The 13,956-nt window shown below is 28.1% G+C and overlaps 1 protein-coding gene and 1 pseudogene across 2 annotated transcripts; both read right to left on the reverse strand.

Moving 5' to 3' along the window:
- Positions 1 to 34: 34 nt before the first annotated feature.
- Positions 35 to 2,910, reverse strand: LOC129894915 (probable purine permease 10; annotated as a pseudogene).
- A 709-nt stretch (positions 2,911 to 3,619) lies between these two features.
- Positions 3,620 to 10,384, reverse strand: LOC129893768 (probable purine permease 10). Of its 2 annotated transcripts, none has more exons than XM_055969149.1 (2): positions 10,208 to 10,384; positions 3,620 to 4,958 (listed from the first exon to the last, which is right to left on the reverse strand). In XM_055969149.1, the coding sequence occupies exons 1-2, from the start codon at positions 10,242 to 10,244 to the stop codon at positions 3,850 to 3,852; spliced, it is 1,146 nt and encodes a 381-aa protein (XP_055825124.1). In that variant the 5' UTR covers positions 10,245 to 10,384; the 3' UTR covers positions 3,620 to 3,849. The 2 variants fall into 2 exon arrangements, with proteins under 2 accessions (XP_055825124.1, XP_055825125.1); XM_055969150.1 differs by lacking the exon at positions 10,208 to 10,384 and adding an exon at positions 7,696 to 8,017.
- Positions 10,385 to 13,956: the final 3,572 nt, after the last annotated feature.

The following is a 13,956-nucleotide window of genomic DNA, read 5'->3' on the forward strand; positions in this document are numbered from 1 at the left end:
GATCAAACATTCTGGGCAATCAATTCAGTGGTAAACTTGTCTCCATGTGACTTATAGATCAGGGGTTTGAGCCATGGAATCCGTTGCTGATACCTGCGTCAGGTAAGCTGCCTATGTCATACACACCTCAGGGATGTATCCCTTTCTTGGACCTACAGTTCATGGGGTGGATACTTGCGTCAAGATAAGTTGTCTACATCACACCCCCTCGAGATGTGCTCCTTCGTGAGACCCTACCTCGAGATGCAGGCCTTTGCAAGACCCTGCCTCTGGATGCGATCCTTCGCAAGACCTTGCCTCGGGATGTGGTCCTTCACAAGACCCACCCTCGGGATGCAGTCCTTTGCAAGACCCTGCCTTGTGATGTGGTCCTTCGTGAGACCCTTCCTTGGGATGCAGTCCTTGAGATCCTACCTGAACGCAGGATTCTTCGTACACCGGACTGTCCCTTTTCTTGGTCTTGTTTTTTGAATCATCAAGGTAATGCTGATACATGTATGACAAGAAACCCCACATAGCCAAAAATATAGATATCACCTTAACACCATTCATCTTCTCATGAAGAAATAAAACAGAGAAAATAGGTGCCATTGGCACGCCAAGAATGCTAATAACATTGGTGAATAATGAAGACACCTTGAAAATCAATCCTGTTGAACCAATTGTGAAAAATTGCCAAGAAATTGTTGTCCCAATCAAATTCATAACATATGACTCTTTCCCAAGTTCAAACCTATTCATCTCGTCTCAAATTCTTCCACTCTCCACTTGTAATTGTAATTTCATAATCGCAAACTTTCTGTCTTAAATATTTTCTCAAACGATAGCCTTGTGATGGAAAGCATGAATCCATAACCAGCAGATGCAGCAAGTGTACATAAAAAACCAAATATGTACTTCCTCTTAGAGTACTTTTTACTATTATTTGAGTCACTTTTTTGGAACAAAAGCAGTGACGAAGATATTGTGAGAAGTACTAATGAGTTCACTATAAAAGGGGTGATATTTTGTTTGTTCAAAAAGAATGAAAATAAGGCATTGAATTCCAATTGGCTAGTACATATAAGTGTATAAGTTGTAATAGGAAGATAAAATTGGCCTATGGAATAAAGCATACAATTTCCTCCTAAAAATAAGCCTAGTGAGATATAAAGAGGAATAAGAACCAAGAAAGATGGTTTTTTTTATATCAAAATTATCTTCTATATTTTCCTTACTATTATTGGTTGATGATAATAAGAGAAAAGGGATGAGAATTGGGAATCCAATATTTTGTACTAATGAAGCTAACCATATGTTATTTCCTCCATTATTAAAATATAATTTACCTAAAAGTGTACCAATTGCTTGGCCACATAGAACAAAAGTTGAATAAATAACCATTTGGATCCACCATTTGTGTGGTACAAAGTTGGATAATTCTTTTTTGACTTATTTTGATTCTCAGAGATCACTTCCTTTTGAGATTTATCACCTGTTGCAGTAGATATTCTAATTAAAAACACGAAAATAGGAGATATTTGGTCGTATTAAATATGAAGAAATTAATGAAATCATTTGAGCTACAAAATAGAATGGAGCAACCTTGTTTTGGTGGCATCCCGCATTAGCAGGGTCGGGGAAAGGGTCACATTTCAAGGGAGTGTGACATGGACAATCTAACCTGATGCAAGCATTAGTGACTTCTTCCACAACTCAAATATGTGATCTATAGGTCCCATGAAAACAATTTCACTATTTCTCAAAGGCTCCTTTCATGGAATAATAATATGTATTTATGATATTAATAGCACTCTAATTTTTGAAAATACGAATATGATTAGCAAAAACTTTGCATGTGTGAGCTAGCTTGCTCATATTGATGGTCCGAAGCACCAATGGAGGAGTACCAGAAAGGATAGGATGGTTACATCCCAAGGGTTTCGAGTTTATGCCCTGAGTTCGGGAATGAAAATAATGTTGGTAGTCTCGAACATGATTTTCTCCTCTAATGATCCTTAAATAGTACGAATCCAAATAAGTTGGGACCCACATTAGCTAGCAGACGACAAACGTAAGATGGAAAACAAAATTAAGAAAAGAATGACTAAGATAGGTTGACAACCAACATAAAATTAGTTCATAACGATGAATCCTTACAATATATAAATTTATATGCCAGTTGAAAATATATAAAGCTTGTAATACTTTTCATTTTTTTTATTTTATATAATAATAAACTGAGATGAGTTTAGATGAAGAAATAAACAATAATTAATAAATACAAAGTTTAATTTGGACCTAAGAACAAAGGGTGGCATTTAATTAACAGTCTTGCAAATTTGAATTATTAACTGCCAGCCTATTCTAGACAAATAAAAAGAGCAGTTTGGTGTAAAGTATTTCGTGTTTATGCAGGTCCGTAGAAAATAACTATCTTAAGAAAGTGTAAAGTAGGCAATTTATCTTGACTTAATGTCTGGTTTCACAGTGTGAAATTCTGACCTATAGATCACACAAATAATTTTATCGTTATTCCAAAACATTCCTTCTTATTATTGACCAATGATCGAAATAAATAAGAGAAAATAAACGAAATACCCAAGAATCAAATAAAAATATCATTCCCTCCATTTCATTCTATCAGCGGTGTTTGATTGAGCATGAAGCATAGGAAAGACAAAAAAAGATATTTGAAACATAGCAAAAGTACCCTTAAAACTTGCAATCATAAACATGTCATGACGTTTTCATGGCTATAGGAACATGTTATTAAGGTTAAAATAAAAATTTAAAGTTAAAATTTTTCCATTTTTTTTTTAAATATAGTTTTAAACATATTCAAAAGGAAAAAAAATAATCATATAACAGAGGAAATAAGATACTAATTTCACCTGGAACATGGGACTGCAGTTCTGATGCATCAACCATTTCCAAGAATTTCCAAATTTAAGATGTCATAAAGAAGAAGAAAAGAGAAAGAAACATTTAAAAGTCTCTTTGATTTCTCATTTCATTTTGGGATATGTATGTATGTATATATATATATATATATATATATATATATATATGAGACTGACTTTCAAGACTCTGCAGCTCCATATATATTATAATTAAAATATATTTATTTCTCATTCAATATTTGTTATTCATTTTGGAGCCTGATTAAGTCAGATTCACATCGAGAAGTCTCACTTTGGGAGTATAAAGCATTCTCTATCAAAGATGACTTCATCCACAAGGCTCAAATATGAATTATCTAATTAAAAATGGAGAAATACTTATCACTTTATTACGATATTTGATAATTTTATTATAATAACATGGGGTTGTCAACAACAAGAACAAAATAATTATTTATTTATCTTAGGACATCCAATTCTTGATTTACATAGAGTTAGCTATGTTGCCAATATTTTGTAATTCCCTAGGTTTGTGTTCCTTTAAGCTACATATATGTTTACTACATTTTGTCATTTTGGTTGTTCTATTTCTGATAAAACTAACTACGTGAAATATAGATACAACATACAGATCATTACACAAATAGCTGCATGTGTGAGCTTATTCACGTTGAATTCAACCATTTATTGCTCCAATCAACATTTATATCCAATTTATAGGAACTTACTCAAAAATATATTAAACAAGGCCATGTACTTATCCAGTACCAAATTGAAAGGCCCAATAAGAACTTTCTATTTCTAACTTGAATATACAGACAATTGATCATATTTACATGTACACCTCTTGAAAAGTTGAAAAACACTCACAAATTACAATAGAATAAGAGTTATTGCACGAGGGTAAATTTACCCGGTGCGCATAAAAGAGTAGAGATTGCGGTTTTTCCTAGGGGTTCAAAAAAAATCAACTACATGAAGGTTCTGAAATATCTCTAGAGTTTTGTTCTATTGATTCTTCATTGGCTTCCACATGATTGAGATATTGTTGATAAATTTGTGAAGAAAAACCCCAAAAAGCTAAAAACATAGCCACCAACTTCAAACCTTTAATCTTATCATGAAGAAAAATCACAGTAAAAATTGGAGTAATTGGAGCCCCTAAATTGTTAAAAACATTGGATATTAGGGGATTAACTTTAAAAACTAGCCCAGTTGAAGCCACAACATTTAATTGACATGAAATGGCTATAAAAGACAAGATGAGTACATAAGATAATTTCCCTAATTGATATTTTTCCATCTCCAAGATTAAATTCTTCCAATCTCCACTTATTAAAAAACCTAGTAGGATCACTATGCTTGCAACTAGGGTTTGGTAAATTGACATCTCTATGATATCTATGAGCTTCCTACCCTTTATTATTTTTCGATACGAAAATTCGATTAGAGAAAGCACTAAGGAATACATAGTAGACCCACCAATCGTAGAAAAAAACCCTAGCAAAAACTTTTCACTAGATGTTTCTCCGGACTCATCGTTATGAAGTACTAGAATAACTGAGGTAGCTATTACAAGAACTACAGAGTTTACTATAGTTGGGGTAAACTTATGTGCATTAAGGAAGAAAGAGAAGATAACAGTGAACCCTAGTCGAGTGGTACCAGTGAGAGAATATGTCGAGACCTGAAGGTACTTTAGCCCTACTGAGTTGAAAACACTAACTCCACCAAGTAACACACCTAGGACTACATAAACTAAAAAGATTACACAAATATGGGGTTCTTGATTTCCTTTAATCACCTCAATTTGGCTATTATTTTTTAGTGAGACATAGTATAATAAAGGAAGAAGAATTGGGAACCCTGCATTTTGCACTAATGAGGCTAACCATATACTTTTACCACCTTTGGTAAAATATGTTTTAACCAATAGTGATGTTACTACTTCTCCAGTTAGAGTAAAAAGGGTAAAAATGGCAACTTGGTACCACAATTTATGCTTGGCAAAGTAGGAACAATGAGTTGATCCATTTGATTCAATGTTGGAATTTTCATTCTCAAATATTTCTTCATCTGTCAAAAAGAAAATAGGAAAGAAAAATGACTCAATAAGATAATGTTTAATAAACAAAGCATAGTAATATAAAAAACGAGTTTAAGTTATACCTTATATTAGTTTAAAGACTTTATAAATGATGAGATCACCTGATACTATAAAAATTCTTTACAATGACGTGTATATAACTCATATTATGAAAATAAAACTTAACTAATGAGATGAGGTGGGGCAGAAGTGTCTTAAGAATTTAACTTCTGTATACTCGCAGTATAAATAACTTTATATTATCAGTATCATACTGATTTCATATGTTATAACAAGTTATTAATTATCATATTTCACAGATTAAATCATGTTTAGTATAAGAAAAAAATACATGTAACCAAAGAACCCCCAACAAAACATGATTTATTTTTTCCTAAAACAAGCTCTTAATTTTTAACAAAATAGAATTTATTCCCAAATAAAAAATTGCATTAAAAGCTACTCGTAAATGAGTTTTCTATATATATATATATATATATATATATTATTATTTGGATTAAACAACAAATGGATAAACAAGAACCATACATCAACCCACACCAACCCACTACACTACTCCACTATAATTTGCTTTTAATTCTTGTCTCCTTTACTTTACCTGAAATTTATCGGAAATGATCTCTTTTATCACAAAAAAATAGAGATAAGGTCTACACAAATTATATCATTTTTGTACCTCACTTCTAAAATTATATTGAATATATTATTATTTTATATATATTTGACAAGTAGAATTTGAGAAAGATAGAGTTTATACATACCTTATTCTTTCTTAAAAAATAGAATAATTATTGTCAATAGACTCGATTTATTATTTATATATATATATATATATATATATATATATATATATAATGAATTATCATTGCAATTTTTTCAATTATTGTCTCTTTTTTGGCTGCTTTCTCCAAATGTGGCTCTACAAGATAACAAAGGTCACAGTTTTCATTGCCAACCCTCAGATGTCATTTCAGCAAAAAAAAACTTATAATATTATGACAAAAGAAAAAAAGATAATGCGGAAGCAAATATAATAGCTCACCAATTATCACCTGACATCTAAAATAAATAAATATTTTATATATCTACTTGCTATTCGATCAAGGGAGGATGTACCATGTTATGTGTACGGTTCGATTAATTTATATTTGTATTATATAAAATTTAGTGAAATAAAAGGAGTGAAAAAAAAAGAGTGCTTCGTATCGAGAAATTTTCGTTGTTTGTCCCTTTTTGGGATAATTGCTGTAAATGATTCTCTTTTTAATTTTTCTTGTAATTTATGGACCATATTAGATCTTGGTTTAATTTTTTGAGCAAATTAGAATTTTAATGAAAACAATATCAGAACATATTTTAAAATTTTGTAAACGTAATAGACTACCATCTAATATTTTGTCAATCCCAATTCCCAACTTCTAAGGGTTATACTCCACAAACATTTAAAAATAGAAATATAATTTAAATTTTTTTAATAAATACAAAAAGTCTTTCTTTATTTTTTAACCTATCATTTACAAATTTTATTTTCAAATTATACTGACATTCAACCATTTATAAATTGTCAAAGGTATAAAAGTATATATACACATATTTGTGTGTTTTGATAGGGAGAAAAACAATTTTTTCATATTTTATTGGTCAAAATATTTTAAAATTATTTCTTTAGGAAAACAAAATTTTAAAGAAAAATATTTTTTCTTGTGGAGAAGTAAATTTCATATTTGACATTTCAACACCTCACACCAAGGGTCGAATGCAACTATTTAGCTGCGAGCCGATAAAAATATTATTAAAATTACAAGCAAATAATAAGTACGAATTCATAATTTTAATAATAAAATATGTTCAAATACTAAAATTCCTAAAGATCATGAATCCATCTCTGCTCACACCTATATCACTCCCACTCAGACTCCTACCCCTACCCCATTCATTCCCATTTCTCCAAAATAATTTTCTTCTTACTTATCGAACACTTGAAAAATAAATAAAAAATCTATTTATTTTTCATAAAACATTCTCTTAGGAAAAAAGTCCTTCCTACCAAACACAGCCTTAACATAACAACAAACTCCACTATATCTGCAGCTGAAAGATCAGAAGATAATTCCATCTAACAAAGAAACCATTATTTAGATTCAAGAATAAAACCCACTCTTATTTCGGTATTCAATATTTATATTAGTGCTTTGATTAATTCAAATTCATACTGTATAAAATTTATTTACATAAAAAAAATGCTTCATAACAGGAATTTTTTTTCATAATTAGGATTCTAATCAGGATCTTTGATTAAAAGTAGAAGAACCTCAAGAGTTTCCTAACACAAAAAAAACTTTCATAATGAGGTTCGAACTTCAAACATCTAATTAAAGATAGAGAACCTCAAGCGCCCACTAACGTAATTTTTTTTATATAACGAGGGTTCAAACCTAAAATTTCTAATTCAAAATGGAGAAATCTCAAGCACTCCCTAATAAAAAAAATTCATAAGGATGACTCAAGTCTCAAATCAGATATATTTAATTAAAGATGGAGAAAAATTATCCATCCACCACAACTCACTCTTATGCTAATTCCAAAACAAAATTAATTCATCCAAAAAAAAAAAAAGAAGAAGCAGAATGTGGAGGAGGTCAGAATTAAAATTTCAAAATTAGGAGAGAATAATTAAAGAAATTATGAAATTAAATAAATACTAACTTGGGATATCCAAAAGCTTTTGTTGAGCTTCTTCCATGGAGTTATTATTTGTATCAATTTTTTTTTATTTCTTTCTTTGGCTTCAAAATCTTGTAAAATAGATGGTTTTGTCCAAAACTGGAAAGATATATATATATATATATATAAGCGTGAGAATACAACAACAACAACCCAAAATCCCACAATGAGTAAATAATACTTTATATGTTGCCTTGCACCTCACTTGTCCCCTCTTATAATACTCTATTATTTTGGCAACTTTTTTTAGTATATATTTTAATCACAGATGATTAAAGTTGTTAATTTTATATGACTTTAGTTAGCTTTGTATAAAATTTAATTATATATGTGTGTCTAAAGTTATTCTCGATATATATATATATATATATATATATATGTGTGTCCCACTAATGCTTTCTAGCAAATAAGAATTATTCTCGATATTTGAAGCAAAACTTTAATTAAGGATAAAAAATTATTACTATATTAAATTTTTTTAATTAAAAATATTGCCTTTGAAGCAAAACTTTAATTAAGGATAAAAAATTATTACTATATTTAATTAAAAATATTGCTTTCAGAACTAAGTGTTGTAATATATAAATTTAAATTTTAATAAGACCTCGATAAAAATATCGAACATCAAATAAAATGAAGAGTGATTGTTCCTTACTATGGTCCAACCTAAATTGTGAGTCATTATCATTAACATGTGAGAGATAAAATGTCTTTTTTTTCCTACTGTTTTTATTTTAAATTTTAATTTTATTGTCAGATTTTATTTTATAATCTACAAAAAAAAAGACATTATAATAAAGTCGTGTTTTTTTTAAAATTATTTATTTTTAACTTGAAAGCCAGCCAACATTGAATTTGGACCAACATAAGATATCAACTAACTTGCAATAGGGGGCCCTCACTATTTGCACAATTTTAGATCTAAGAACAAAATGTAAATAATGGCCTATCACAATTTTATATTCGTTCACGGTACAAATTAATGATCTCTAATTAAAGAATCAAAATACTATTTTGGTATATTCTTAAAAGAATAATAATTCGAATTATTTTTAATTCTTTTTTTAAATCAAATTGTCATTAATGGCGTGTTCTTCTAACCATTCAAATATCCACACATATTGAGAATTAAAAATTCCATAAACAACGTTTTTGATAGAGCAAAAAATATTTCTTTAGTTTTTAACCATCATTTCCAATTAATTAAGCATGTTGTCATATAAAGTCAAGAATAGAAGGAATCCTAGGTTCTTTTTTCAAAATAAAATAATAATAACGACCAACCAAAGAGAATAAATTTGTAAAATCATTTTTATAAAAGATAAACAAAGATATAATTAAGAAAAAGAATTAAGCTCGAGTGTAATTAGCTCAAGTTTCATACATGACATTTCATGTTATCTATATACTCCATACCTCAACACCTCAATTATTTAGTTACAGATTTCTATAAATGTTAAATAATTCAAAAAATACAATATGTTCAATACTAAAAAATTTAAAGATTTTAAATCTGCCTTTATTCCCACCTACTCTCCCTCATTTATTCTCATTTTATAGTATTTATTTAAATTATATATATATATATATAAATTGAAATAATATTTTTAATTTATATTTACTTATCAAACACATGAAAAAAGTTTTTGAAAAAGAAGATTCTCCTCGGAAAAAAATATGTCATCCCAAACACACCCTTAATGGCAAACTCTACCATATCAGTTGAAAGATCAGTAGAACATTATATCTAACAAAGAAACTTCCCCACCAATATTATTAGATCCAATTTATAAAAATCCAGCCTATGTTTTTTTTATTTATAATTTTTTAGTATTTGATACTTGTATTGAGGTCTGATCAATTCAAATTTATACCATATAATATTTATTTATGGGAAAACACTCACTCACTTGATTCTTTTTTTTCATATCGAGGACTAAACTCGAAACTCTAATTAAAGATGGAATAACCTCATACGCCAATCCCTGACCCACTATATTTCCATAACGAGGGATAGCACCTGAGACTTCTAATTAAAGTTGGAGGAGCCTCAACCGCTCCCTTAATTTTTTACATAATCAAGATTTGAATTAGAGACATCTAATTAAAGGTGAGGAATCTCAAGCGCTCTCTAACAATTTTTTGTATATAATAAGGACTCGAGTAGAAGACATCTAATTAAAGATGGATGAACCTCAAGAAATCCATAACAATTTTTTTGTCCATAATCAAGACTCGAATAGAAGATATCTATTTAAAGGTGGAGGAAGCTCAAGTGATCCCTAACAAATTTTTTTACATAACCAGGACTCAAATTAGAGACATCTCATTAACGGTGGAGGAACCTCAAATGATTCCTAACAAAAAAAATTTATAACTAAGTCTCGAATCTCGAATTCAAGGCTTCTAATTAAAGATGGAGAAGGAGAGTAATGAAAATTTTAAAATTAGGAGAGAATAAATAAAGAAAAATTGAGAATAGATAACTACTAACCTGGGATATCCAAGAGCTTTTGTTGAACTTCTTCCATAGAGTTATCTTTTTTTGGCTGGAAATCTAGTGAAATAGATTTTGTTTTGCCCAAAATTGGGAAAGAAAAATATATATGTTGATATGTAGAGTGAGAAGAATGAGTGAAAAAGACTTAAAAGAGTATTAATATAAATAAGTTGAGAGAGAGAGATAGAGCTCTTTATGAAGTGCAAGGCAACTTATAAATATTAATTGTTGCTTCCACGATACAAGTTCGATTCCGTAAACTGTAGGTCACATAAAAATAATTTTACAGTTGCTTCCAGGCTTTTAATCACTTATAAGGTACTTTTTTCGATTTGATTTTTTTATTTTACTTTTTTTTTAGTCTATTAAAAAGAGAATGTTTCTTTGTTTTTTTGGTAACTCTTTATTTTAATTTCCCATATATATATATATATATATATATATATATATATATATATATATATATATATTTAATACCATAAGATTAAATGATATTTTGGTATATTCAATATGCCTTTAATTTAAAATTATAAGATTTAAATTTTTTCTGTATTTTCTTAAATTCCGTATCAAATTAAAATCAGACAATAAATTGAAACAAAATAATAAAATAAAGTCTCCATTTGATGACGTTTATGATCAAGTGAATTATCTTTTAACTCCTTATTGTAAGTAATTGGTCAGGCGAATTAATTTTAATTTATTTGACCTATTTTTTTTATTTTGAAAAATACTATCTCAGTTTATTAACTTTGCTTGATATAGTTGAAATGGATGATAACTTCTTCTTTTTCAAAAAAAAATATTTTAAATATTTCATAATATTTGTATTATAGCTACCATTTTTTTGAAATTTATGGGATTAAAAACATGTATTTAAGACTTCATTCTCAACACTCAAATTTAAAATTTTTTGATTAAAATAAAAAATAAAAACTTTTACCATTTTATCACGATATTAATAAATGTCAAATTTTCTTAGAGAAGAGACGATACGATTTAACTTGCAATAGCCTATAGGGGCCCTCACTGATTACTTCTTTTTTTCATTTTAGTTATGACAAAAGATTAAAGAAAAAAGAGAAAAGATTGCGGGCATGAGAAGAAAATATTTCTTATTTATTTTCTAATGTTTAGTTGAAGAAAAAATATATATTTTTCATATATATATATATGTGTATGCACGTGTATTAGAGCCGGTGATTATAATTGGACCTCTCTATAATTATAATATTTTATGGTAAGTTGGTAATTAACATTTGATCATAACGGTAAATTTTTTTTGAAATCAATTTTTCATATTATATTATATTATATATTCTTTATAACAACATTTTCTTATAACAACTTAAAAAAATATCAAGATAGACGATAATGTCATAGCAAATTAAATTTGACTATATATGAAATTAATAATAAGATAGTCGTGGTAAGAATGACTTCCATTTATAAGACAAAAAAAGTTATTTTCTCCCTTTTGATGAAAACATTGTCCCGCTTAGATTTCTGAAAACAATTGGAATATCTTCCAAAACTGGAAATATTTTAATGCTTTGTTGGTATGAAAAGGAAAGCAAAATGAAATGTGAAGAAAGTAATAAAGAAAGAAATTGGCAGAATTTAATTCAATAGTTTTTGCGCATATATATATATATATATATATATATATATATATATATATATATATATATATATATATATAGTGAATCCAATTATTAATATATATTAACTGGAGATTATTATAGAAATTCATAAATTTAATTTTGAATTTGCCTTTATCACTTTACTTCTTTTTAATGTATGAACTTGAATTAGCCGAACTGCAAAACTGATATCAACAATCAAACGAGGATTAAAAAATCATGGAAATCGCTAAAAGCTTGTGATAGGGTACGTAATATATTTTTCTTCATTTTTAGATAGTATAAATTTAAAATAGTTGAATCGAAATACAAATATTATACATAATAAAAATATCACATTCATGCAATTAAAAAAATGTGATGTCATATACAAGACGTAAGGAAAAATGATGCTTCATTTTTGTCAACTTTGATTAATTAGGATAAGTAGATAAGTCGTTTAGTTGATTGCTTGCAAGAAATCTCCACCTACATTTTATGTACTTAATAAGAAACCTAGTATGTTTTGACTTTTCTTTTCAAAGTAAATAATTTTATTAATGCTTATCCACTTGTATTCTCATAATTTCAATAATGTTTAATGTTTTAAAAGTCAATTTATGATTTAAGTGAACGTCTGATTTAGCACGAAAGACATATTAATCGATATCTTTAGAGGGTAAAAGTTTATCAACATTCAATATTTATACAAATTTGATAAATACATAACATATATCTTAACTTACATTCTTATTCTTATTAATAGACAATAGTTAATTACTACACATTTTAACCTTAATAATTGACTTAATAATGATAAAATAATAAAATTTGATTATGACCAAAATCATATAGTTTTAAAAAGAACTTCTAGCATTATTGTTTTTGAAAGAGTCTTGCTTAATTAGTATCTCCCCAATAGCTAGTTCAATAGAAAAATATGCAACATGTCAAACATTATTTCCACAATTTTATTTTTTTGCAATTTGTCAGACATTAATTCATAATAATAATAACTGACATGTTTCATTGATAAAAAGAAAAGTGGAGGCCCGCCATACGCTAACATTGTAGTTTTCTATCAATTTTTTTATTAATGACCTACCCTTTTTTTAAACTTTGCCAATGATTGAACTTAAAAATATGAACTAAATGTCATTTATTGTAATTGAGGGGGAAAAAAGAAAGATATTTTGGTATCAATAATTGAACCAAATTGTTGGGAGACTTATATTCCAAAGAACTCTTATTTTTAATACTCGTTACTTTTTGTCTTTTGCCTTACCCACGAGTTCATTCTATTTTTGAATTTTTGGTATGAAAAAAATTCTAATATAAAGCATTTTTTTAGTAAATTTTATGTGACGTAAATTTTAATTAATTTAAAATTTAGTATAAAGATTAATATCGAGGGAAAAACAAAAAAAAAAAAGAAGTTGAAGTCACTCATTGTTAATTTTTCTTTCGCTTTTTATTATTCTATATATTAAATTTACTGATCAGACTAATTAAGATTATATTACTAGGTTCTCTAAGGAGTAAAGCGCTTTCCCTAGAATGTTTCTTGCATTCTTAAGCATGAATTTGAGACTTTAATTTAATAATCACAACTATTTGGCCTAGCTTTCAAAGTTACTTATCGAAAATAGAAATTGTGGGTTTGTGTCAAAATTATCGGCTTCCATCAAATTAATATGTGGAATGGTGGTTTCGCCTATGCTTATATATGTTGAGAAAATCACTAAATATGTAGAAAAATAAAATTCAAAATCTAATTACTAACATTTAAGATCGTTATGTTACAATTCAAAATTTATGTCTAAAATCAGAATCCCCCTCTAACTGCTATCTTAAAGCTTTCCCATAGCTGTCAAACTATACATGAAAGTAAGTTTGATATTTTTCATATATAGTTGTATTTAAATGATTAGGGATCGGCGGGTTTATCTCAAACAATAGTACAATTATATTTTATTTAATAAGAAACACTAGAGCATGTTTGGACTGTTTTTTGTGCTTTGATTATACTATTGTTTGGACGGTTTTCGTTATCTACTTATTTACTCTAATATTCTTGTCTGACCTTGTTCTATGTTTTTATTGAGCCGAGGGTCTTTCGGA

Source organism: Solanum dulcamara, chromosome 7 (genome assembly GCF_947179165.1).
Source record: "Solanum dulcamara chromosome 7, daSolDulc1.2, whole genome shotgun sequence".
Classification (NCBI taxonomy): Eukaryota; Viridiplantae; Streptophyta; class Magnoliopsida; order Solanales; family Solanaceae; genus Solanum; species Solanum dulcamara.